The sequence below is a fragment of the Phaethon aethereus genome (genome assembly GCF_964289735.1).
Source record: "Phaethon aethereus genome assembly, chromosome: Z".
Taxonomy (NCBI): domain Eukaryota; kingdom Metazoa; phylum Chordata; class Aves; order Phaethontiformes; family Phaethontidae; genus Phaethon; species Phaethon aethereus.
In genome coordinates this window covers 4,206,972-4,231,271 of record NC_138577.1, presented here as the reverse complement: position 1 = coordinate 4,231,271, position 24,300 = coordinate 4,206,972, and the positions used below count along the sequence as shown (strand labels likewise).

The following is a 24,300-nucleotide window of genomic DNA, read 5'->3' as shown; positions in this document are numbered from 1 at the left end:
CTCCTTGCTGGACCATTTACAGTCGCACTGTTGACACAGCATCATTTACTGCTGCCATCCTAGAGAAGCTTTTCAATTACCATCCTCTTCCTCACACCCCTGTCCATCATCCCCAGCTTATTACCCTTATCCAGCACAGCTAATGCCTTGGGCTTTTTAAATTAAGCTTTTAAATTTTTCTCTTGTGCCTGTGTCTGGAGGTTTTCAGTACCTTGGCTTTTAAGAAGGATGATAAGCAAAACGTCCATTGTTGTCCTTGGATGTAGGAATATTATAGAAATGGGACTTCTTTTCTTTGTGTACGCATGGAAACTCTTAAATATGATCACCTAGGATTATTATAAATGGTGTTGGATATACAGCGGAAGTATCCTGCCTGTGGTAACTGGCTACTGTTTTTTAACCTTTTTATAATTACTGGGAAATAATTTCTTGCTTTTTTTTATTTTGCTTTCTCAGGCCCCCTCCGTTCTCGGCATCTCTCCTGAAGGGATGGAGAACTCGTCGGTGGCATCGGCCTCATCAGAGGCGGGGAGCAGCCGCTCTCAGGAGATCGAGGAGCTGGAGCGTTTCATTGACAGCTACGTCCTGGAGTATCAGGTCCAGGGGCTGCTGACGGATAAAACAGAGGGGGATGGCGAGAGCGAGAAGACGCAGTCCCACATCTCGCAGGTGGGTGAAGGGCACAGTGTGGAGTGGGTGAGGGGCTGGGGGACGCTGGTGGCTTGTCACCTGGGTTGGGGATGCGCATCCACTTGAAGCAGCTTTTTGAGCATTGGGGTGTAAAGCAGGACATAATAAAAGACTGGGTTTGGGGCAGCTTGCATCTTCAGGAGGATACGGGGTCTCCAGCCAGTTGGTAGAGGTCTCCTGCCAACTGGATTTTGTTTTTCCATGGTCTCAAGATGCGTGCCCTGAAGCTTTTTGACTTCTCCAAGGTTCCCATTTATAAATGAAGGACATTTCATTTGTAAATGAAGGGTGCCTCTCTCCATCACAAACAGCATCCTGCTTTGCCAGGTTGGAAAAATCCTGGAGGGATTGGGAAGGGGCTGCAGCGGCAGAGATGCTTGCTTGTGAGATATGTTCCCATCATATGCACAGGGGTGTTCATGAAACAACCAAGACCAGAAGATCAATCAAAAGCCCCAAATGCTCCTCAAAAGTGTGGTTCTTGTGGGCATTTTAGTATTTGTAATAACCTGTTTGCTTGCTTCATGGCTGCTATGTCAGAGAAGGAAATTGCTGTATTTCAGAGGATGGGAATACCCAGCAAACAGAGGGGTGGTTTTAGCAGGGATGTAGTTTGGTGTTGTCATTAGGAATGACATGGTCCTAGCTAGGTTTGTTCCTAAAGTGGACATTTTAGGAGAGATGAAGGAGAAATGAAACGTCCTGAACTGTTGTTGTTGTTCAGAGGGAAATGGTTTGTATTCTGGCGCCATGGTGTGCCAGATGCGTGCTGAAGATGTGAACTGTCAAAGGGATAAGGAGCCCATGGTGCGGGGAGGTGTGAGATCTCGTCTGTGCCCTTGGGCTTGTAAGGCTGCCGTGATCCTCCATTTGTGATAGAGGTGCTTTCTTACCCCGCAGAGCTTCTGGTAGCATAAAATATTTAGGTTAGAGACCACTTACATACTGGTTACGAGGATGAAATAACAATAATAAGACTAAACGGTCATAAGGGTAAGGATATGTCCATCATTAGATGTGTTTGAGCTGCTGGAGGGCTCTGCTGGCCTCATTTGGGTCTTTGTCTTTTTATATGAGGTACAAGGGAGACTGATCCCAAGGAGAGATCCTTTGACCACTTCACATTAAGCTTTAACGTTAGCTTAACGGCTAATGAGGCTGCGTGGCAAAGCCAAGGTGAGGGTGCGATGATGGGGAGGGCAGAGTCCAAGCTGGGTTTGTTGAGGACCACAACCTGCTCCAGTATGCAGAGAAGTTTTGTTGCGGGTCATTTTATCTCTCATTTCACACTGAAGTCTATTAATTGCTTACAGTTGAGGCCCTGCTTCCCTGTGGTTTTGTTCTGCCGTTAAATTGGGAGGAGCAGTTCGGGTAATGAGGGCAAGGGGCTCTCCTGCCAGCTGCTGGAGGTGCCCACTTCTCCTGTCCCATGCAACCCATGTGCTGGTAGTGGGGATCACAAAAGCCAATGTCCTCAAGTCCATCAGAGAGGACCTTTCTTTCCACTCCTGAGGTTCCACAAGGTCAAGTGCAGGGTCCTGCCCCTGGGTCGGGGCAACCCCCGGTATCAGCCCAGGCTGGGGGTGAAGGGATGGAGAGCAGCCCTGCCGAGAGGGACTTGGGGGTCCTGGGGGATGAAAAGCTGGACACGAGCCGGCAATGTGCGCTCCCAGCCCAGAAGCCAACTGTGTCCTGGGCTGCCCCCAAAGCCGCGTGGCCAGCAGGGCGAGGGGGGGGATTCTGCCCCTCTGCCCCGCTCTGGGGAGACCCCCCTGCAGGGCTGCGTCCAGCTCTGGAGCCCTCGGCACAGGAGAGACATGGACCTGTTGGAGCGGGGCCAGAGGAGGCCCCAGCAACGCTCCGAGGGCTGGAACCCCTCTGCTGGGAGGACAGGCTGGGAGAGCTGGGGGGGGGTCAGCTAAGGAAGATCTAAGATCTAAGGAAGGCATTTTTCACGCTGAGAGTGGTGAACCCCTGTCCCAGGTCACCCCGAGAGGTGGTCGATGCCCTATCCCTGGAAACATCCCAGATCAGGCTGGACGGGGCTCTGAGCACCCTGCTCTGGTTGCAGATGTCCCTGCTCACTGCAGGGGGTTGGACCAGGTGGCCTTGAAAGGTGCCTTCTAACCTGAACCATCCTGTGATTCCCATCCTTACCTGATATCAGCAGTGTTTGTCTGATTTACCTGAGCTACGCAGGTTTGCTGGAGCTGAGGATCTGATCCAGAGCCTTGGACCTTTTATATATTAGCTTGGTGTAAAGAAATAACCAGTCAAAGGAACCTTTTTAAGAATAGATTTTGATGAAGAGGTCTTTTACAATTTGAGGATCAAAGCTGTTAGAAGTGGGATAAAATAAATTTAAAAATCAAGTGATCCAGAGTTTTTTATAGTGCATTTTTTTAACCTGAGGCTGGAAAATGGTTGTGTTTGAAGTGATGCTTTAGAGGGGCTTCAGGTCAAACAGGCAAGCACTGCTTTATTTAATATGTCAAGTTTAGAAATACTATTGAATTAGAAATAAATTAATAGTCAAAATTTTACAACCACTTGCAGGCTATCCACACCTCTGTCCATCTTCAGGACAAAAGTTGCTAATTCTCATGGCAGCCTGTGTACAAATTTTTGCATTAAGATCTTTGGTTGCCACAACCAAATCCATCCTCCAGTTGTGGAAACAGGATTTTAACTTCCCTCCATCTACCCTGAAAAACAGGAGCTGCTGTGGGTTTTTATGACAATGCTAGGGATGCTGCCTTTAAAGATGGTCATGTTTTATTTTCAAAAGAAAAATGAATAATAATGAAAGATCTGAACATTGAACCTTTTAATTAAACCACTTTTAGAGGCATCTCAAATGAAGCAGCTAAATATGGTTGTACCCCAGACCATCGGTGTCTTAGTTTAATTAGGATTCCTACGTGAAACTCCAGCAAAATGGAGTATTTCATATTTTTAGGGCTGTACATGGGACAAGAAGTGAGGATGGGCTTTTACACAGGTCACCTGCTTTTATCGAGCCATGTCTTAAGGGATGTGTTAGGAAGGAATTACCTGTTGTGTCCCAAACCTATTCATTTTCCCACCTCGTTCTCCAAATTTATATAAGAAATAACCAGGAATTTTTATTTCTGGTTTTCTCTTCCTGATCACTTCTTATCAAAGCAAGCAATAAGCACTCCCGTATCCTGCAGCTTGTAGGAAACCAGCCTGATTGAAGGTGACATGTTCTCTCTTAATGAGAACTGGAGGAAAAAGGATGGGTTTATGGTGAAGGCACTGGAGTGAGACCAAGAAAATTGTTTTTAACTGCAAGATTCCGCCAACAACTTAATCTTTAACTTTGGGCAAGTTACTTAATCTCTCTGCAGTTCGTTTCCTGGTGGCTGTCATAATGTTTTCCCTGCCTGAGAGAGGATAAATCCACTCACCCATGTGTGTGAGGTGCTCAGATGGTACCCCATTCCCACATAAGTGTTCTCTGTGCTGGGGGAAGGAAGGAAAGACACATTGCACGCTCCTCCGTCCTCCACGCCACTCTCAGAGGAGCTGAATCCATCTCCAGTCCAGAGAATCCCAGAGTGTGGACATTTCCATCATGGCATTGTCTCCAGCCTTGCTCCCACCAGAAAAAAGGAGGAAAGTCGAAGGGAAAATGCAGTTTTCTTTTGGCTTTGGACATAATAATGGGTGAGCTGTACCTTGAGAGAACTTTCCAGGCATGTGGTTGCACTCAAAATTGTTAAAGCAGATATGCATAGGGTCTAGCAGAAGCCTCTCAAGTGTGATAGTGTCATGAGCTTCTCCGGGTAGGTCAGAAGAGGTGGCAGGAGAGCAACGGGTAGCTCAATAAAGAGCTCATGAAAGGCGAGGCTGGGGTTTCCCATCTGGTTGAGCTAGCATGGGCTTTCCGCTGAGGGCAGAGCTCTGCAGGGATGATGGGCAGTTCTAGTGGTGGTTCTTCCTCTCAGTTGTTGATTCATCCGTACCTATCAAGAAGCTCTCAGGTAGTTGCTGTTTGTACAGAATTAAATTTTCATTTTTCTTGGCACATCAGCCTTGGTGATGGCATTGAAGTACTGAGTGTCTCTGGAGCAGCCAAGTGCCTCCAGGATGAAAGACCTCAGAAATGCAACTGGTCACCAAGGTTCAGTCTCAACTTGGGGGGAGGGGGCAACAAAATGACTTTAGGATTAAGCAGCCTCTTTTATGTTTATTTGCTTGATATTTTTTGTTTTCCCCTGTATGATGCAAACCTTCATTTATTTGGAGGGGAACCCCCAATGATCCCAAATCGAATTATTTTGGTGGAAGCACCTTGCTGTCAAACCCTGGGAGAAACAGCAGGTCATTCTCACCTGGTGAGGGGTCTGGAGCACAAGTCTGATGAGGAGCGGCTGAGGGAACTGGGGGTGTTCAGTCTGGAGAAGAGGAGCCTGAGGGGAGACCTTATCGCTCTCTACAACTACCTGAAAGGGGGTTGTGGTGAGGTGGGTGTTGGTCTCTTCTCCCAACTAACTAGCGCTAAGACGAGAGGAAATGACTTCGAGTTGTGCCAGGGGAGGTTTAGGTTGGATATTAGGAAAAATTTCTTCCACTGAGAGGGTGGTCAGGCATTGGAACAGGCTGCCCAGGGAGGTGGTGGAGTCACCATCTCTGGAAGTGTTCAAAAAACTTGTGGATGTGGCGCTTCAGGACATGGTTTAGGGGACATGGTGGCGCTGGATTAATGGTTGGACTTGATGATCTTGAAGGTTCTTTCCAACCTTAGTGATTCAGTGATTCTGTGATATTCCAGAGCTGCTCGCCTCTGCCATGAGCAGTGCTGACCTCCCACTATGGCCGAGAAGTCCTCCAATGCCCATGTCCTCCACCATGGGGCGAAGCTGGTGTGATGGCAGGGCTGCTGTCCAGGCTGCCCATCGCAGCTGTGGCATATGCCAGTAGCCAAACCTGCAGCTTTGAGGTCTGTTTTCTGTTTTGTTTAAAATAAAAACACAGGTTTTTGACTTGTATTTGTCCCTGAGGTGAACAGAATTGGGAAAAGCCGAAAATTCTCAACTGTCCATGGAAGACTCCATGGAAAAGAGTCATCAAGTCAAGCTGTCCTGGTGCATACCACGCGCCTGAGATACTGAACACCGTTGGAGTCTGCAAGGAAATACTGAGGATAATTTTTATTGCAAAGCATCATTTCAGGTGCCTTCCTGCAATTGTTCCTGCATCTTCCCTCTGCTCACCGTCAGCGGGTGGAGCATTTCCGAGCCAAAGCCTTTGGGATCATCCTCAAAAAGAGGGGGGAGCCACATGCAAACAGTGATGCCTGCAGCCGGATGGTGTTTGCTGTGCGCTGTGGACTGACACAGCAGTTTTCCCCAGCCTGGCTATTATTTTACACAATCCCTTTTTTTATCCCTTTTACAGTGGACGGCAGATTGTAGCGAGCAGCTTGATGGCAGCTGTTCCCCATCCCGAGGGAAGGGCTCGTCGTCTCACGAACACAATCAGGTAGGGGTTGTGTTTAGCTCTTCCTCACCAAACCTTTGCATTTGTTCTTGTACTGCCTCATCTGGCAGCGCTGCCCGCACTGCCAACTTTCCCTTTGCTGTGGAAGGGGAGATGTGTCCCTCTGCTCGGCATCCGAAAACTCGCTTCTGCTGAAACCGTGGGAGATGGGCAACATCCCAACGTGCGGATGGGTGCTCTGACCAGGAGCTTATTGCTCTGTGATAAAGAGGAAAAAAATATGGAGTGTCCCATTTACTCCTGAAGAGTTTCTTATTGCCATTTGTGCGAGGGACTTATTTGGAGCATCAAAGCTGACTTGGAAGTATGACATGTAGCTGGGATGAGGGATCTTTCTGTAGCTGTGCTTCTTGGTTGTGTGCTGCAGCACAAGGGTGGTGTTGCAGGGAAAAGGATTAAATAGCTGAGAGGGTGATCTAGGAGAAGCAGCAAAATTTGCAAATGCTGAGAGCCTGCGTTGGGTTTGCAATGACAGAAGCCAGGTGTGAGTCGGTTTTGGTGGTTGTACATGGTGTGAACATCAGTGAAGAGTATTTACCAAGCTCTGCTGGCATCGCTGGAGGTGGCTGTCCCTCCTCTGTGCGAGCAGCAGCATGGGAGAGGGTTGGGTAGGGTGGAGGCATAAGTTTGGCTGTTGTCACCTGGTTGAGGACCTGCTGTGCCACCATGAGACTATCACCCCGTAAAAGCAGTGTTTGCCCAAGGAGATGTAAGACCAAGCTGGCTGCAGGAAAGGGTGGAGCAGCATTTGCAGTTGCTGTGGCTGATGGAGCTCCCTCTGGAGAAGGGGCTTCAGGCTGGTGGTTTTGGTGCTCTTGCCCTGCTTGATGTCCTCCTATGCATGAGGTCTGGCCCTTGCCACAGGAGAAAGCCTGGGAGCCCCTTGCAGGGCAGTACAAGAGCCTGTGCTGGTCTAAGCCCTGCGTATTGCAGCTTCTGCATCCTGTTTTGGGCATGGCTTCTTCTCACACAGGGCTCACGTGTCTCCTCCCCGCCGTGTGCCTGGATGCAAGGATGCCGGGAGCATCTATACAAGCACACAAAGGCAGGATCTCTTTGTGTAGGAAGGTGCGTGCTGTACGGAGACGCTACTTCAGATGAACCTCTGAAAGTGGCAGATGGAACTGTGGATTTAATTTATTATAGCTTTGATCTGCTCTGAAATATTGAGCAGCAAAACCCCGGCTGGGCTCCCTCCCACCGCCGCAGCCGGCTGCTTGAAATTCAGCCGGGAGGCTGGCCATTTCCCTTGGGTCTCCTTGGGTTCTGCGGGGTGTTAGCGGGACGGCGTGTTTTCCCTGGAGAAGAAGGTCCCTGGCTCTTCACCCCTCATGAGGGCTCAGCTGACATGCCAGTCTCTGGTGGATACCACAGGAAGATGCAGGAGACACACACGAGTGATGCTTTCCTGACTCCAATCAACGCAGCCCTGACATCTTCCATCTACCTTGTGCCGTGCTCTCTTTTGTTTCAACTTGTGGGGGTGTTTTATTTTTTTAATTTTTTTTCCTGGGCATTAAACCTATTTGATCTCCTCCAGCACGGAGCTTGTTTTCTCTATGCAAATAACATTCACTGATGCCCAAGCTGTTTTCCCTGCATTTGGGCTCTCTCCCAGCCTGCAGCGGAGCTAATAATTATGTCTCTCCATGTTGGGCTTCCTTTAACAGCAAGTAACAAATTTTCCTTGGCACCAAGGAGGAGCTGCAAGCTATTGTTCTTCTGTCCAGGCGAGCGTTTCTCTTGCTGTTACTGATATATGAGTGTAACTCTGCTGGTGAGGACTAGGTTCAGTTTTATTACTGTTTCTGGCTGTTGATTTTTCACTAGTAGCTTTAAACATGAAAAAAAAAAAATTCATTAATAAGGTGTTTGTCTTGAATGTAAATTATCAATCACTCTTCAAACCTGCTAAGGGAAAAGCTGGCTAATTATTTCCCAAGGGTTGTTAAGGGGTTTTTGTTGCAATTTTTTATGGATTTTGAGGGGTTTGTTTGGAAAATCAAATTCCTGGTTTTTCTATTTTATTTCCAGCTGAGAATTCTGCATTGCTGGTTGTGCAATACGCACTGGTCTTAGTTGAAAAATATTTGGATGTGAGATTTCTGTTGGCTTCAGCTACTATGAAAATGTTATATATCGGTGACCATGATATGCCTTACATAGTTCTAACGTGACAATCAGAAAGGGCATTTATATGGAAATCCAGGTTAGTCCTGGAAATATATTCAGCATCTGGTTCCTTTTCTGTGACGGCAGAGTAGTCCAGGGCTGCATTTTCAGAAGTAATTGGCTTCCTAAAGGTTATAGGGAAGCCTAGAGTAAAGCTGACTTTCCCATGGCTGAAAACCCCCCTCTGCATCCCTAAGTACCGGATGCCTTTGAAATTCTCATCTCTAGGATCCAGCAAGTTTAAGGCAAATAAAAGGAAGATTTTTCGTGTGTATGTAGGTGTATTATGTGTTTATATAGACATTTCGGTGTGGTATGCGTGTATATAAGCATCCACGGGATGTTGTAAAAGTGTGGGGCTGGGAGCAATTCCTGGATAATGTACAATTTATGGGTAAGAATAAGGTGTCTTGATGCAACCTTAAGTCCAGGATATTCCTAAATTGCTGTTTTTCTGACGCTGTTGGCTATTCTGGGAAAGACCACCCCATACTTGCCCTCCTCTTACACTCCTTGGTGAGACATCTGCTATTAGCAGCTGTGGAAGACTATGTGGGGGTCAGTGTCTGTAGGCTGGCACTTGTGCATCCCGTACAAAGCAGTGGCTTACAAATGGGGAAAATTCCTCCTAGGAACCTTTTACTCTGGTCTTTCCAGTTCTCTGGGCAGGCGGGTGTGAGAAGACAACTTGCTCATGGCAGATCTCATGACATAGATTTTGTGAACTCCTGGTGTGCCGAGAAGATCCTGGTTTCATAATTATATTCAGCTCACCAATAGTCTCCTTGTTTCCCACTGCGAAAGCTTTCGTTTGCTGCATGGTATTGCCGTGCTCCGCTAAGCCCCACTGCATTTTGAGCCGTACCTCCCGGAAGATCTGCTAGCACCGTGTGAGCCCCTGGGGTGAAGACCACTCCACCAGTGAACGCAAGATACTATCTGAGCACCGTATCGCTTCTATAAGGGAGAAGAGTTTAGGTAATGGAATAATTTTAAATCTTTTTATGTTTGGATTTATTCTTTTTCCTAAAAAGGTCCAATGGGAAGATTTTATATAATACTTTATTTACATTCCCCTTGTGAGGCTGTTGCAAGTACGAAGCTCTTTGATATATTTCTGAGAGCAATTCATTAAGTAAAAGACTTCTGGTATGGTATGTATTTAGAGAGCCAGCGGAGCTCTTGGTACATGAAAGGCCTGGCAGCAGCTCCCTTCCAGGCTCCCCTTATGGAAAGGGAATGAACAAAAACCAGAGCGACTCTGCGGGTTTGTCCCATTTCTCCAGGCGGTGGGAGAGGGAGAGCTGAAAATCCTGCTTCTTGGCCAAGTCCATCTTTTCCCCCATGGTGGCTGGCTGTCACTGATCATCACCAAGCAAAAGCCTGTGTTGTTGGCAGTAAATGGGATTGGAATTTATTTTACTGCTTATTTGTATGTGTGTCCATATCCCACCAGGTGCAGCAGAGACTTGTTACATGGTTGGGGACCTCCGAGGCTTCTCCAATTGATAGTCATGTTGCCTTCCTACTGAGCAGTGAAGGAGCAGGCAGGGTGTGTAGATCATACCTGGATTATCCTACATCCTGCCAGTAGCACCCTTCTGCTGTCTTCACCAAGGAGCTGGTGGTGGAGCAGATGACTTGGTTTGCTTTCCCATTAAGCCAGTAGAAACAGCAGCATGCTTGTGGCAGGCGCAGGTGCTGGGTTTCCACTCTTGGGTGTTGGCTGGAGAAGACTAGCTGGCTGGGGTCAAGAGCATCCCAAGGGCTGTGCTGACAAGTTAAGAGCATAAGATGTTGAGCGTCCTGTGCTGTTCGGTAGCATGGAGATGTAGAGGGCTTTGTAGGGATTGTGAACTTGTCACCGAGTCCGGCACGTCCTGCCAAGGGATGTCTGAACCCCAGCCCAAGTCTTGCTGAAAAGGAAAGCAATGAGAACGTGCAAAAAATCAAAGCTAATAACACATGAAACTTTATAGTCCATGTTTCCATGACTCAAAAAAAGCACAGTGCTGTGCTAGTGCCAAAATGTTCCCAGGCAGGAGATGCTTCACATCTTGTGAGCTCAGACTGTAGGCAGAGGGCATCTGACCTGCCTGCATCTGGGGAGGTGCAGAAAGGGGAGGTGTCTTTCACTGCTATGCATGGGGTAGGAGCAGAGCAGATCCACTCAAACCTTTCAGGTCCTTCTTTCATGTGTCTCCCCTGAATCTCAGAACCCTCTCTGATGATGAGCACTTGGCTTCCAACCATATGAAGTCATGGCTGGAAAAGCTATGAGGTTGCCAAAGCAGAGGCAATAGTACAACCCTCTTCCAGGTTGTCCTGTAGCACCTTCAGGATGGGGCGATGTGTGTAGGTTGTCTCTTGGGGTACAGCAGATTTCAATGCACAGTGAAACTTAATTTTATAGAAAGTGCAAAAACTGAAGTAGCAGTGCAGATTTCTCTTGTTCTTGCTATTTCGTCAAGCAGCGCAGAGATGGTTTTTTGAAGGCATCAGTGCTGCTTCACCACCTGGGGTCAAACATGAGGAAATCCTTCCCGATGGATGCTGCAGAGGCAGGTGGCAGAGGATCACGGTCTTGGGCAGTGGCCACGTCACTACGTCCAGAGTTGGACTGAGGCTGCTGCGACCAGCACCACCATCATGTAAGCTTCTCAAGTCAGCGGTGAAGTTGTCCGTGTGCCAGCTTAAACCCACTGACATCAGCAGGCAGCATGTAATGCCCCAAATCCTTGGCTAACCAGATCAGCACTGGAGAGTGGGTGGGCGCTGCTTGTGAAGAGGCTGGCAGGGTCTCCAGACTGAAGGTGTAATTCAACTCTCCGTGCTGATTAGACAGCCTATGTCTGGCTTTAGTTGCCCATCCCTGGGTCCAGATCTGAAGTGCAGTGGTTTTCTTGCTCAGCAAAACATGAGGGATAGTCCTGGGGGCAGTTTGGAGTTCTCCGTCTCACTGACTTGCTTGTGTCATAGCCCAGGGCCAGTTTGTACACTGAATTTGGTTGAGGTTGGCCACCACGCTGAAGATCTGTTGGGACAAGCAGGTGCTGATAGATCCTGCAGTCACTTTGTCTCATTTCCAAAAGAAAAAGAGAAGGTCAGGGAGTCACTTTGAGGCTTTGCCAGAAAATACAGGTTGGTGTAGCCATGCCTGACGGAGGGAAAAATTAGATCTTTAAGTCAGTGGGATGACCTGCCCATGATGAAAGAGCAACTCCAAGAAAACCAGTCACTTAATGGTTTTTTACCTGTAGTTGCTGGGTGTCACTCCCTCCATGTAGTGAATGCAGCCCTGTTCAATTATGGTTGGAGAGGACCGCTGAGAAAGAAATCAAGTCCTTTAGGTAATATATAGTCCCTTTCTCTGGGACTTCTGTTCAGGATACACCTCGTGAAGCAGCACTGCCCCTTGTGAAGCAGACATCTCCTTAGGTGTCTGAAGGTCTGGGAGTGAAATGCTTCGCTGCTTTCCTGCCTGATTTAGGAGAACTACTGCTTACTGAGGATGCAGGAAGGTGTCTCTAGGCCTGGTGTTACTAGTGACTCATGTGGAAGGATGTCTCATCACCCTCACTTTCCATTTGTGTAGAGCGAACAGGGTGATGCTGGTCTGCCCACTGAGGGAGAGCTTCCTCCACTCTATTGTCATGAAACTTGCAGTAGCTGTTACCTTTGAGGCCTTCATTCTTCTTCCAGATTTGGTTGAATAGGTCAACAAGTGCCAAACCTCTTGGCAGGGTAGGGATGGCACAAGCCATTTCCTCTGAGATCAGGCAGGAGCTTGCTGCTGGGTTTCCATGGTATGTCTGAAGTTCTCAGTGCCATTCTGAGTGCTCTCAGTGCTCCTTCTCATCTTCATCCTTGAGCTTAAAGGAGCTCTCTAGCATATCCTGGGCTAACAAGTCTCTTCCAATGTTGTCCAGAAGGAACACAACCACACAAGCTCGGCCCTTTCCTGGGAAGTCCAGAAAGATTTTGTAGACTTAACCTCCTGCTTCCAAGCCCATCAGGTCCTTTGGTCCTGTATTGTGACACAGGTATAGGTAAAACCTTACTTTTCCTGGTGGGAGCAAGGCTCCAAGCGATGTTTGGTGTCCCTTCCGCTGTGCCTTTACCAAAGCAGTGATCAGGTACTGTACCAGATTGGAGAGAGCTAGGGAAGGTGGACATGGACCTGGGGAGAGGAGGCGCAAAGCCAAAGTGGTTGGATTTTCTGCATGATATTTTTATATGTTTACAGCTTTATGCAATACATTGAGAAGAAAGCTGGAAATTTGTCCCTGCTAAAATCTTTAGAGTAATCTTATGTTTTTTTCTTAGAAGATGCATTTTAAGTTATTAAAATAATTAAATCATTATTATTCTGTAGAAAAATTGAAGTGATTATTCTTGAATAGGTCTAGAAGAGCAGGGAGATACCTGGAGTCCAATATCAAAATTCTGCATAACTGGCAGATTTAGCTGCAGCACAGAGTGGGTGAGTGAAAACCTTTGCTGCAGAAAAACCTCAAAAAGGACCTTTTCTGTGATAGCTGTCTTCTGTTCTGACCAGGATTAAGACTCAAAGTTTGTGAGTCACTTGAAGGGCACCCCACAACTTGATCTAGGGAGCTCCTTGTAGGTGCAGTGGTGAGACCATTATTAATGGTAGGAGATATTTCAGAGGCTTTTGTGTCCTGAGAAGTCTTCTAGCTTTCTGTTTTTCTTTTTTCTCTGGCCCAGCCTAGGCTGTGAATGCTGTACATTGAATATTGAGATTTTTACATACAATTGAACATGAATCCCATCAAGAATCCACCAAAGTCCTTGGGCCACTTAAAAGCTTGTAGTATTGCCGTGATTGGTCTACATCTCTACCAACACAGCCAACTTCACCCATACTTTATCATCACTGAGAGCAACCACGTAGGTGGTCACCGCATTTCCATTTATTGCCTGTGCCTTGGGGAAAGTTATCTCCTTTTTCTGCAAATGGGGTTTTCAAACTTGCACTGAAGCAGCAGAAAGTATTAACTTTTGATTCGACAAAGGGAGCAGGATTAATTAGTTCATGCCCCAAAGAGCTAGCTGTGAAGGTGAAAATTGCAGTGTAAGTGAAACATATGATTATTGCTAATTAAAATGCAAATGTTAGATTTGACAGCTAGTTTCCAAAGGAGAGTGGCTGGCAGTGTTAATGTGCACAAGCCTCACTGTTCCCAAGAAGGTGCAGAGCGTGGCCAGAAGGATTGGCATGGATGAGAGCAGCTGCTGGGAATCACTCTCTGGAGGGGATGATGTTTCTTCCATCTCCTGCTGATGAGTGTAGACCATGAATGGTAGGTGGAGGAGTCCAGATAAGAGCTGGGAACAAGAGTTCAAGGGTTGTTTGGCATGTTGGGAGAGACTGTGAGAGTCTTGGTCTTTTGAGGGCACAGCAGAGGTTAACGGGGCCAGATGATGGGGAATTGGGTTGGCAGGAGGCAAGGGCATGGGATGGAGAACTGTGCGCGGTTACAACTGTTTCTTCAGCTTTTGTCAGAGCTGCGGACAGATCTGTTCCTGCAACATGCTGAATTCATGTAGCAAGAGCACTGTGTGGGAGACATGTAGGCGTCCATGGTGTGGGATGGAGGGTGAGCAGTGCCGCGTCTCACCGCCGCAGAGCCTCGGGTTGCTGCTGAAGTCCAGCTGCCTCTATGGGTTTGGGGTGGGGTTTTTCTGTTTTTTGCAGGGATGCTGGTGGAAGGTTTTTACTGCTCAGTTGTTGTTTTTTAAGGAATGATCCTTAACCTTCTTACTCTAGTATCACCCATGAGGCTGGTATGAGCTTCCCTGCTCCCACAGAAAGGAGTTCTGCAGAGAGGGTTCATTTTGGCACAAAAAGGCTTTATTCGAGGATGCAAAGCTGCCAGAAATGTCTGGGAGAGTTTCTGGTGGAGCTATTTCTGTTACAGAGGCTTGGTAGCAGTAGAAGGTTGTTCATCTTTGGCAATTAGTCAGAAATGTAGATAAAATATTGAGCTTGGCTATGCTGGTGAGTTTGAATATGAGTGTATTCAGGCCATACTGGGTTGGATTGTTTCAGCTTCAACAGAAGTTTCAATAATTTTCAGTTCAACAATTTTTATTTTAAAATATTTTATTTTTAAATATAAATATGAATATCTGATAAAGATAAGGAATGTGAACAAGGAAGAGGCCCCAGGCCATGAGTTAGAGCCAGGAGACAAACTGTTTTAGTGAAAGCGGTAGCCATGATTTTTATCTAACTAACTGGTTCATGCTGTATCCGCTGGCTTGTCTCTGTGAGTTTGAACGTTGATGCGTGGTGGTACCAATCTCCCCGCTTCTCACAAGAGTTTTACTGTGGACAGCCACATTTCTGGAATTCGCATAGCCTCAGGTTGTCTGCAGGCAACCACGACCAAAAGTTGTCTCAACTGAGTATAATCGAATGGTGAAGTTTATTTTCAATGCCTCTTTTAAAATGAAGGGTGCATATGCTGACTTGGTCCCATTGTAACATTTGGCACAGAAATTTTTCATGCCTAGATGACCAGAATGTTTAGTGTGTAGGATACAGTAAATTGGTAATTAATCCTTCGAACAGCCAGGTGGTGAAGGTTCATTTCTCCCAACGACCTTTTCAGTTGGTGCACATCTTTCCCACGTCAAACAAGATTATTTGCGCTTCCCAGGATGCCTGCAAGACTCGCTCTTTCCCAAGGCTTTCTGAAGCGACCCACCTCCCCGTGTCTCACAAGTGGCATCGATCGAGGGGTTTTTTCCTTCCATGTCAATTTAACAGCTCCCTTAACTTTGTGCCACTCGGTATTTCTCAGCCATCGGGAGATTCAGGACACAGTGTGGTGAGGACAGAGGAAGGTGCTTTTTGCTGTTGGTGTAACCTCTCGTGGGACTAACCACAACCTCTCAAATTTCATTTCCATGCAACTTGAAAACCAGCTGACCTCCTCTTTTGAAGTCAGTACTGATTTTAGGCTATAGCAACCGCAGTGTGTTTGAGCTTGCTTGAGACTTGCTAGGTTTGAGGATGGAGAACATGCAGCTGGAGCACCGCAGAAACCAGTACTGATGCATTTTGCTTCCAGTCCCTCGCATTGGGTAAATACTTACACGTTTCACATGTGCTAAGGTCTGCGCTGGACCGCTGGGTAGCATCACCTTAGGCAGCTTAGGGTCTGCCTGTGCATCTGTCTCGCTGCCCCATCCAACCCAGGTGGCAGTGGTGGGTCTGTGCCCCAAATTAGTGACCTGGACTTGGCTGTTGTGTGCAAAGAGTTCATGCCTTGCTCTACTAGTGAGTCCTTTCGGCTCTTGAAGGCCAAGGTGGCTCTGCCCTTGTTTTAGCCTGTGACAGTGGCTACAGAGACTCAGGTTGTCCCACAAGGATGTCTGAGACATGAGAAGCCCTCTCTAAATGTCAGCTCTTACACCAGTCCTGAAACACATGTTCCCCTTTTCATTTCCCAGATTTTCAGGGTACTTGAAAGAGTTGAATATTCTGCACTCTGTGAATTCATGTTTTTTTAATCACCTTAGGTCACTTCAGAGGTCTTTCCCAAGCCTCTGAACAAAGCTTTTGGAGCAATTACCCTGACAACATCCCCCTTTCTCCCCAAGCACCTTGTGGGATGTTTGGGTAAATAAGGCTGGTCGGGTGAGTTATTCTGGTTTTCAGATGACTCATCTTGCCCTGAGGGCTGCCGGCTGAACGAGAAACCTGCAGGTTGCTTGACAGCAGAACAAGTGTTAGGAGAATAAAGGAGAACATTGGGGACAGCTCCTTAATAGGCAAAAATAGTAATTTGTATTATGTAGCTTCTGGTGAACTCCAGCTGTTTTCAGGTATGTGAGTAGCTGGACTCCAATGGTGGACTGAGCAGAGGGAAAAACTGAGTAGTTGATTTGGGATTAGGAGGGGGCTGAAGGATATATAAGCAGTTTTAGAGAATGTGGGATTGTTGAATATGCATAATTAATCCTCATGAAGATAGAGGAGGTAAGTATTACTTTTTTCCCATGCATAGACTAGAGCACTAGAGCCAAATCTTATCTTCACTGAAGCCTCCCACAGTGTCATCCCTTTGCAGTGTGTAAATAGAACATGTTAAAGGACTCCAAGAAAGCCCCATGCATGGGCATGGTTTTGTAGGTGCTTGCTTTTGTAGGTCTGGGAGCTGGAGCTCTCCTGGCTTACTGGATCGATGGGTTTTGTGGGTGCAGGACAGTGTTGCCCTTGACTAAAGCGAGCTGTTTGTTGTTTCCAGGAAGAGTGGGATCACAGCAGCAGTGGGAGCGCAGGATCCCAGCCGGGGTCGGGCTCCAGACGTGGATCTGGATCCAGGTCTGGCAGCCACGGGAGAAGCAGCCAGTTCAGGCAATCGATCAAGGTATACCTGGTAGCGACGTGCTGAAGCCATGTCCCTTGCTTGCTGTTTATTGGAGGCATCCTCCTAACGACGTGTTTTGTGTGTGTGTCTACACATAGGGTGTGAGCGCATGTCAATTATGACGGACACCTCAAGGACTACTTAATTCACACATAATGTGTGACCTGGCTGCTGAGGGCTGTAGCTGTTCTTCAGCCTCAAGAAGTCTGTTGAGGTGTGCTGAGTACCTTAATATTGGGAAAGAAGTCCCTAGTCAGCTGGTTTAGTGCAAAGCAATTTAGGTTTTTTTCTTTATTTGAAGCCTTGGAGTATTTTAATTTTGGGAAATTAAGATATGTCCGTAATTATTTTTTGGCAAGTCTTCGTTAGAAGTTGATATGTGAGTGGACACCACATAGATGGTGTTAAATGGTGACCTTGAGTCCAGCTGCTTTCCGTGGCAGCTGTCAGCAGGGCTAGATGGGGAACTACCTTCCCCCTGTCCAAAATGCTGTAAGAATTTGGTTCTAGGTCCATTCCTTGAACTCAAACCAGGGACCTTTTCTGCATGTTTTTAGTCAGCCTTTGTCCTCCTCTCTTCTTGGAGTTGCTCTACTTTTGCACACATGAGCATGGGTTGTGCCAGAAGCGAAGGATGGACTCTGGGAGATTTGGGGCCAGTGGTCAAAGTCCTGGTCCAATCATCCATCTCATCCATCCTGGAGAGCTTGAGGAAATAGTCTGTCCTCCTGAGCCACGCTGTGGTGGGAGAGGACCTGCAGAACCGTGTTGCTGCTGGAAAGTGATGGTCCTTTCTGGGAGGAGCGAGACTCAACAGATCCCTTTTTCTTTGAGCAAGGATAATAATGTCTTCCTCAAAATGTTTATATTTTTCTTATGAAAACTTGCAGTTTTCAACAAGAAAACCTTTAATCAGAGCCTTTTCAGACAGTTTGGTATCTAGCTATCTTTTCTGTTTTCTATTTAAGTGCAGCCAGGCATTGTAGGCAGCTGAGAACGAGGAAAGGTGGGAGAATCTCATCAAAGGTAGAACTGAAAAATGCTTAAGTAGTAACACATGACACAGGATAATCCCTGTATTTATACCACGAACTCAGCCGACCACTTGGCGTTGTTCTACATTAATGCTAAGCACAGCAATGAGCTAATGCTGTTGCAATCGTGTGACGAAGAGCATGATTTTGTAGTGGTTTGCTGGAGGATGGTAATGAGGAGTGGCAAGAGGAACCGGTGGGATGCTGAGCTGGGCTTTCAAAAGCTGCTGCGTGCATGCAAATGCCGACTTTGTGGGGAATTCGCTGAAGCTGCATGCATGGGTAAACAGTCAGAGTCCATGCGGCCGGTGGCGTGGTCTGTCCCTGTGTTTGTGTGGGCAGCTACAGGGGTTGAGCACCGGTGGATGGAGATGTTGTGTGCTCACAGGAGCTGGAGGACAGAGGTTATGGACATGCATTTACACCATACTGGGTGTAGGATCGACTTTACCGGACCTCTGATCATTCTGGGTATTTGTGTCATTCTCGTCAGTGTGTCTCTCAATCATCGTTCCTGGTGGCTTAATTAATTTTCAGCAGTACTAACCCCTTTGCGGTGCAAACGATTATCTAAAGCTGAGGGTTGGGTCATTGGGAGCTTCAAGTTAAAACTGCTTATGGTTATAGTTTGCAGTCCTGGGGGAACTGGCAGCAAATCACTTGTTTTCTTAAATACCTGCAATGTTTTTTTTTGTCCCTGGACTTGACAATTCGCTTTTTTAAAGTGTTATTATTAAGTCTTGGTAGCATGCTGTGAGCATATTTTAGTAAGCGCCCTGCAGCGCAGGTTCACTTGGGCAGCAAGCATGGTCCCTGCCTTCCGAGTCGAGACAGGATCCGGTTATAAAGACAGGTCGTCAAAGACAAAGGATGTCTGGAAATGACCGTAGTGACTCATGACTTAATGACAAGTTGCATTATCGTTTGGCCCTCTTTGGTGCCGTCTTTATGGAGCCTGGCTAATGCTTGGAGCGTCTCCCAGAGGTTATGGGAACATCGTCTAGGAGGACCAGGAGTTGCAGCCCAGTTTGGGTGGGAGCATCTAACCGCTGCCTAGAAGCTTGCATCATCTGACCTCCTGCACCACCTGAACCATGACTGCAATTTCCCCTAATTGCTGGGATTAGTGCCGGGGCTGACCTGCCTGTGCTTACCGGTAGAGCACCGATGAGCTGATGTGCCGAGGAGATGCTGGGGAGCTGGGTGGGACAGCTCGTGCTGCCTCCGCTTATGCCGCAGATCAGGAGGTGCTGGTGCCAAGGCTCTCCCTCCACATCCAAACAGATTTCAAGCCGAGCATCAGACAGTAATTGCTAGATGCTTTACATCAGGGCTCAAAAAGGAGCTCTTCAGAAGCCCTGTACCGATCTGAATTTAGGCACCAATTTTAGCACACAAACTGTTGCATTAGGAATCTGCTTTGTCTTAAATTTTTGTTATTTAATATCTTTGTTGCTGATTTGTCTCATCTTCATTGCAACTGGTTACATGTTCCCATTCTTTCTCCCTGAGCCTAAATGCTTTACTTTTAGGAAATCCTATTGTAGCTGGCTCATTGACAGATACTTAAAATATCCCATGTCCATAGGAAATGGAAAAAGAAACGGATCTGTCTGCAAGAAGAGGTATCTCTTCTTTGGGTGATAGCTATAAAGACCTGCACATATATTTTCATTATACTGCATGAGGGTGGTTAGAATTAGAAAACTAATTTATCTCCTTGGTGGGAGAAAATCTTGCTTACGTTTGCCTAAAATAAAAAGCTCTGCCTCTATAACTGATCGTGCGAACTTTAGTTTGTTTCTGTGCAGAGGCATGTTGACTTGCAGATCCCCGGAGGTTAAAATCGTAATCCATAGACCCCTTGGAGGAGGCAAAAAAGGGAGCAATGTGTCCATGTTTGGAGTATCTGGTGTCTAAATTAGTTGTTGTGCTGGGAATAGCTGTGAAGTCCGACCATCCGTAGCATACGCTGAGGACACACATTCTGTTCATTAGGAAAAGACTGCTCACTGCATGGGCAGACTGAGGTCTGGGACTTCAATAAGAAATAGTCACATTTTAATGAATTTTTAGTGTCAGTTGTTATTATTAATAATATTTGAAAATGGCTGAAATGATAGGATGGGGGATATATGGAAGCCACCTTCTCTAGTACTTGTTTCACTAGAGTGGGACCATTTGAGCGAAACACTTAAATAATCTGAATATGTGTAAGCGTATGAATAATCTGAATATGTGTAAGAAAAGTTGGGGGAAAATTGGTAATATGGGATTCCTTATATGTAATGCGTTTACGTGTCCATCCTGTATGACTCTGAGTCAAGTCTGATTTCTTGAATAGTCCTGGCAAAATCCAACCTGCTTTACTTCTTCTCCTGTAAAGGGTGGAGAGGGCAGCCCTCTGTCTGAGGGGAGGACATGTGTAGGGTGATGACTATAAAGGGGCCATGAAGGATGGATGTGACGTCTTTGCTTTAGCTGCTCTTGCTTTGGGTTGCCGGTTTTGCCAAAAGCAGCTGCATGGCAAAATTCAAGGTTCTTTGCAGTTTGCTGGAGGTTTCTTATAATTCCCACGTGATTATACTGTGATGCTTTTGCTTCTCGAGGGAAGGTACCGTCACCTTAATGTTGGCAGGACATGTACTAGAATAATCGTGTGTACTCGTTTGCTGGTGTGGGTAGCAGAGGTGGCACGGTGCAGGGTTCTGACATCCCCCGCCTGTTGCTAGAGCGAGGAGACATCATGCCACCATGACGGCTTTCCCCATCCTTACTGGTGACAGCAGGCTCTGATAGCTGCTGGTGAAGAGTATCTCCATGCTTGGAGATGTTCAAAAACCATTTGGATATGCTCCTGAGCAGCGGGTTTTAGGTGGCCCTCCCTGAGCAGGAGGGTTGGACCAGCTGAGCTTCAGAGGTCCCTTCCCACCTCAACTGGTCTGTGACTCTGAAGCTGGGTGTCTCCATGACTGGGATGTCAACCTGCCTGCTGGACCTTGGTAGGTCTTGGACGTTGTGGATGGTTGGGTAGGAGGACAGGGCTGGAGTCAGAGCTGAGCCTACGTGTTGTCTGCACCGTGTCGTCCACAGCTTTGTGTCCCCAAGGCTGAAACTGTGTCAGTCCTTGCCTTCACGGTGCACTTTTGCAATGGGCGAGGGGCATCTGCGTTGCAGTGAGGGTGGATTCACACAGGAGCAGCGAAGCCCATGCACAGAGCCAGGACACCTCTGTGACTGGTGGCAGGAGAGGCTGTGCCAAGCTGTGCCGTGGTCCAGGTAGCGCCGCGTGCCTTCCGGCGAGTAACCGCCTTTCCCTCCCTCCTAGAATGGCAACAAGGAGAGCTCCCTTGACATGCTGGGCACAGACATCTGGGCTGCCAACACCTTCGACTCCTTCAGGTAAGCCAGTTTTAAAATGCTTTAAGAGAGAGTTAGATTGTGCTGCTCTCTTAGCCTTTGCCCACATGTCCATCCTGCAGGCACCCAGGCACCGGTGAGTCCCCTGCCAGTACTCACGTTGTTGCTCCTCCTCCTCCCCATCCCCGTTTACCCTGTGGCACTAAGCTCAATCAATCTGCTTAAAGAATCCTTCGTGCTTAGGAGAGGCCGCTGGATGGGTTTGCAGTCTAAACATCTGAAACCGGTACTGATACGATTACTGTAATCATCCGTGAGCTGCACAGGCAAGACTTGAGGCAGCTCTGAGCTACTGCTCTAGGATTTTACTCTTCCATTAATTGGAGGTGCGATCACGTGTTGGTTTCACAGCTGCTGGGAAGAGCTCTTCAGCTGCTGCTTCAGTGCAGGGAAAGTGGCGAAATATGGTTTCCGTCCAGTTTTACGCATCTCTTTGTGTCTGGAGCACTGTAGGAGTCTGCAGGGCCTGAGTTCCTACCTGGGACTTGCTCCAGGGCATTGGAGTGAGCAGGACCAGAGAGAACATCTCCATTGCATGGACCAGACTGCTACCTGTTGCAATACCCCCTTGATACAGAGAGCAAGTATAGTCAGCAAGGTGTGTGCTGCATCATGCTGCATCATACCTCAAAATTGGGAGTTTAGCGCAAGCAACAGGATCTCAACATCTCCAAAAAAACAGAAGAAATGAAAGGAAATGTGATGCAGCAGTGTGAAGGTTGGAGGCCCGCATCCATGTGCACTGCGGCAGGGAGCGGTGCTTCCAGAAGCACCAGCTTTCCTCATCTGCAGGCTCTGATGTGCCCTCGGCTCTTCAGCTCGGTGGTGTTTAGTTAGTAGTGAATTTACTTTCTTTGTTTTTCCCCATTTTTCTTTCCTAGTGGTGCGACGTGGGACTTGCAGCCTGAAAAACTAGATTTCACCCAGTTTCACAGGAAGCTGCGAAACACCTCCAAACACCCGTTGCCTCACATAGACAGAGAAGGGTGAGTGCCGTGTGTGTGATACCATGCTCTCCAGCAAGGTCTCTAGCTTCTCCTTCTCTGTATTTTGCATTACTTGTTAGAGTTCAGTCTTTAAACCACGTTGGATCCAAGTCCTCCTGGATCCAAATCTCCTAGATCCAAGTCTTCTGGAGTTAAACATCTCTGAATGTTGGAGGAAAGATCCTGGCTTAGTGCTGATCCTGGTTACAGTTCCCACAGCTGACAGGGCTTCTGTTCTTCTCTTCAGCAAGACTTCAGGGAAGGAGAGAGCATCAGTGTGACGTGTGTAGATCCAAGCGTTAATCCTCTATCTGCTAGCTGTAAAATATCTGCTAGCTGTGAAAATATTAAACAGCTCCTTTTGGAGGTGACAGCCTCCAGGGCCTTCCACACTATTGCTGGATTCCTCTTTGGTTGTTGGTTGGTCAAGCCAAATAAATGCATACTGGCACCAGGTGGCTCACCAGTGTTGCTCAGATGGGCATCACCATTTCCCTGCAGATTCTCTGCAGATTGAGAAACAATCATAGTATGTTTTTTCCTCTCATTATCGTTCAGTCCCAGTGCTTAACACACTGGCAGTGCTATTCAGGGCTGCAGGCAGTATTACCTGTCCTGTTATCCCAAGTTATGACTTATTCAACTCATCCCTAATGCAACTCACTGCAAATCTCTGCTAAAGAAGAAAATAGAGTAAGGACTCCACAATCACATTTTATCCCATCAATTTTTTTTTTTCATTTTTTCCTAGTTGTTAATCATTTCCTGCCCACAGAGGAAGGAAAAAAATCAGAACAGGTCTAAAACATAGGGTTGAGAAGATTGCAGGTGACTTCTCATTGCCATTTTGTATGTAGGGGTGGAAATCCTCTCTCAGAGAAGTGTTTCTGTTAGTAAGCTGCTTTGGCCAAAGTACAGGCCAATGCCATATGCATGGGTTGCACATCTTGTTTAGAAACACCAGGCTAGCAATCCCACCCCAGCCCAGGTTCAGCAGGAGGCTTCCGTATCACATAGTGACGGGCAGACTCACACAACTAGATAAGGCTTTTTTTCTGCACTGTAAGTATTTACTGCAGGTATATAAACAACAAGTTTCAGAATATTTGGAACAACATGACACTAAATTTCTAAGTTGTTAGAAAGCCTTGGTCATGTTTACTCCCATTTCTACAGATAGTTTTGAAAAATGAGGCGAAGGGCCCTCTGTAAAATAAGATATAATGTGCTTCCCCTGTAAAATAAGATGTAATGTGCTCCATGGTTGATGGCACTTGCCAGATGATCCTACCAGTGACACCTGCTACGTATAGGGAGGATGCAGCAGGGTCTGCTCTGCGGTCTGCCTCCAGTTCCTGGTGTACTGTGAATGCCCAGGGTGCAAACAGGTAGAGAAGGCAGTATGGAGGTGAGGTATTTAATCAGTCCTAAATATTACAGTCGTAAAAATGGAATAAGAATTAGTGTATATGCAGATAGCAGATGCTGTCAGCACAAGCAGTGCATCTCCCAAAACGCAGGTCATATAAGTAACCTGCACTAGAATAGAGGAAGCGCAAACAAAATTGGTTTTATTTTTTAATTTTTAAGTTGTCTCTGTTGTGCATTCATCGGCTCTCCATGCCAAATCTGTGCTGAACACAATTCAGCTTGCTGAACCTCCAAGAATCTCCACCTCCTAGCTAGGCATTTTCCCTCTTTGTAAGGCGGGGTTTAACATGCTAGCTGGGCAATGAAAAAATGAATTGGGGAAAAAAAAAAAGGGGGCAAGATGCTGTTCAGTATGTGTGTTCTACGCTGTAAGTACCAAAGGGACCATTTTATTCCTTAGTGCGATCACTTGCCCAAGGTTGGCCATGTAGTTGCCTCCAGCTGATTGACCTCAAGTGTCTTTTGCTTGGCTGAAACTTTTTCCTCCATAAAGACATCTAGTTTTATTTGCAGATAGTGGTGTGCTGAACAATCAAAGTGGAGTGGTTAAGGGAAACCAGGGAACTGTACCTTGTTTCTGACCTGAATTTGTCTGCCTTTAATTTCTAGTGTTGGCTCTCGCTGTGCTTTTGCTCT

At 47.0% G+C, this 24,300-nt stretch overlaps 1 protein-coding gene across 2 annotated transcripts in view; it reads left to right on the top strand.

Moving 5' to 3' along the window:
• Positions 1-425: 425 nt before the first annotated feature.
• The window catches only part of LOC309415945 (CBP80/20-dependent translation initiation factor-like), a 114,186-nt gene continuing 90,311 nt past the window's right edge, over positions 426-24,300 (top strand). For both annotated transcript variants that reach the window (XM_082013678.1, XM_082013677.1), the window contains exons 1-4: positions 426-672; positions 6,118-6,201; positions 21,156-21,229; positions 22,129-22,233. In XM_082013678.1, coding sequence (XP_081869804.1) covers positions 493-672; positions 6,118-6,201; positions 21,156-21,229; positions 22,129-22,233 — 443 coding nt within the window. In that variant the 5' untranslated portion in view covers positions 426-492. The remainder of the gene's footprint in view (positions 673-6,117; positions 6,202-21,155; positions 21,230-22,128; positions 22,234-24,300) is intronic.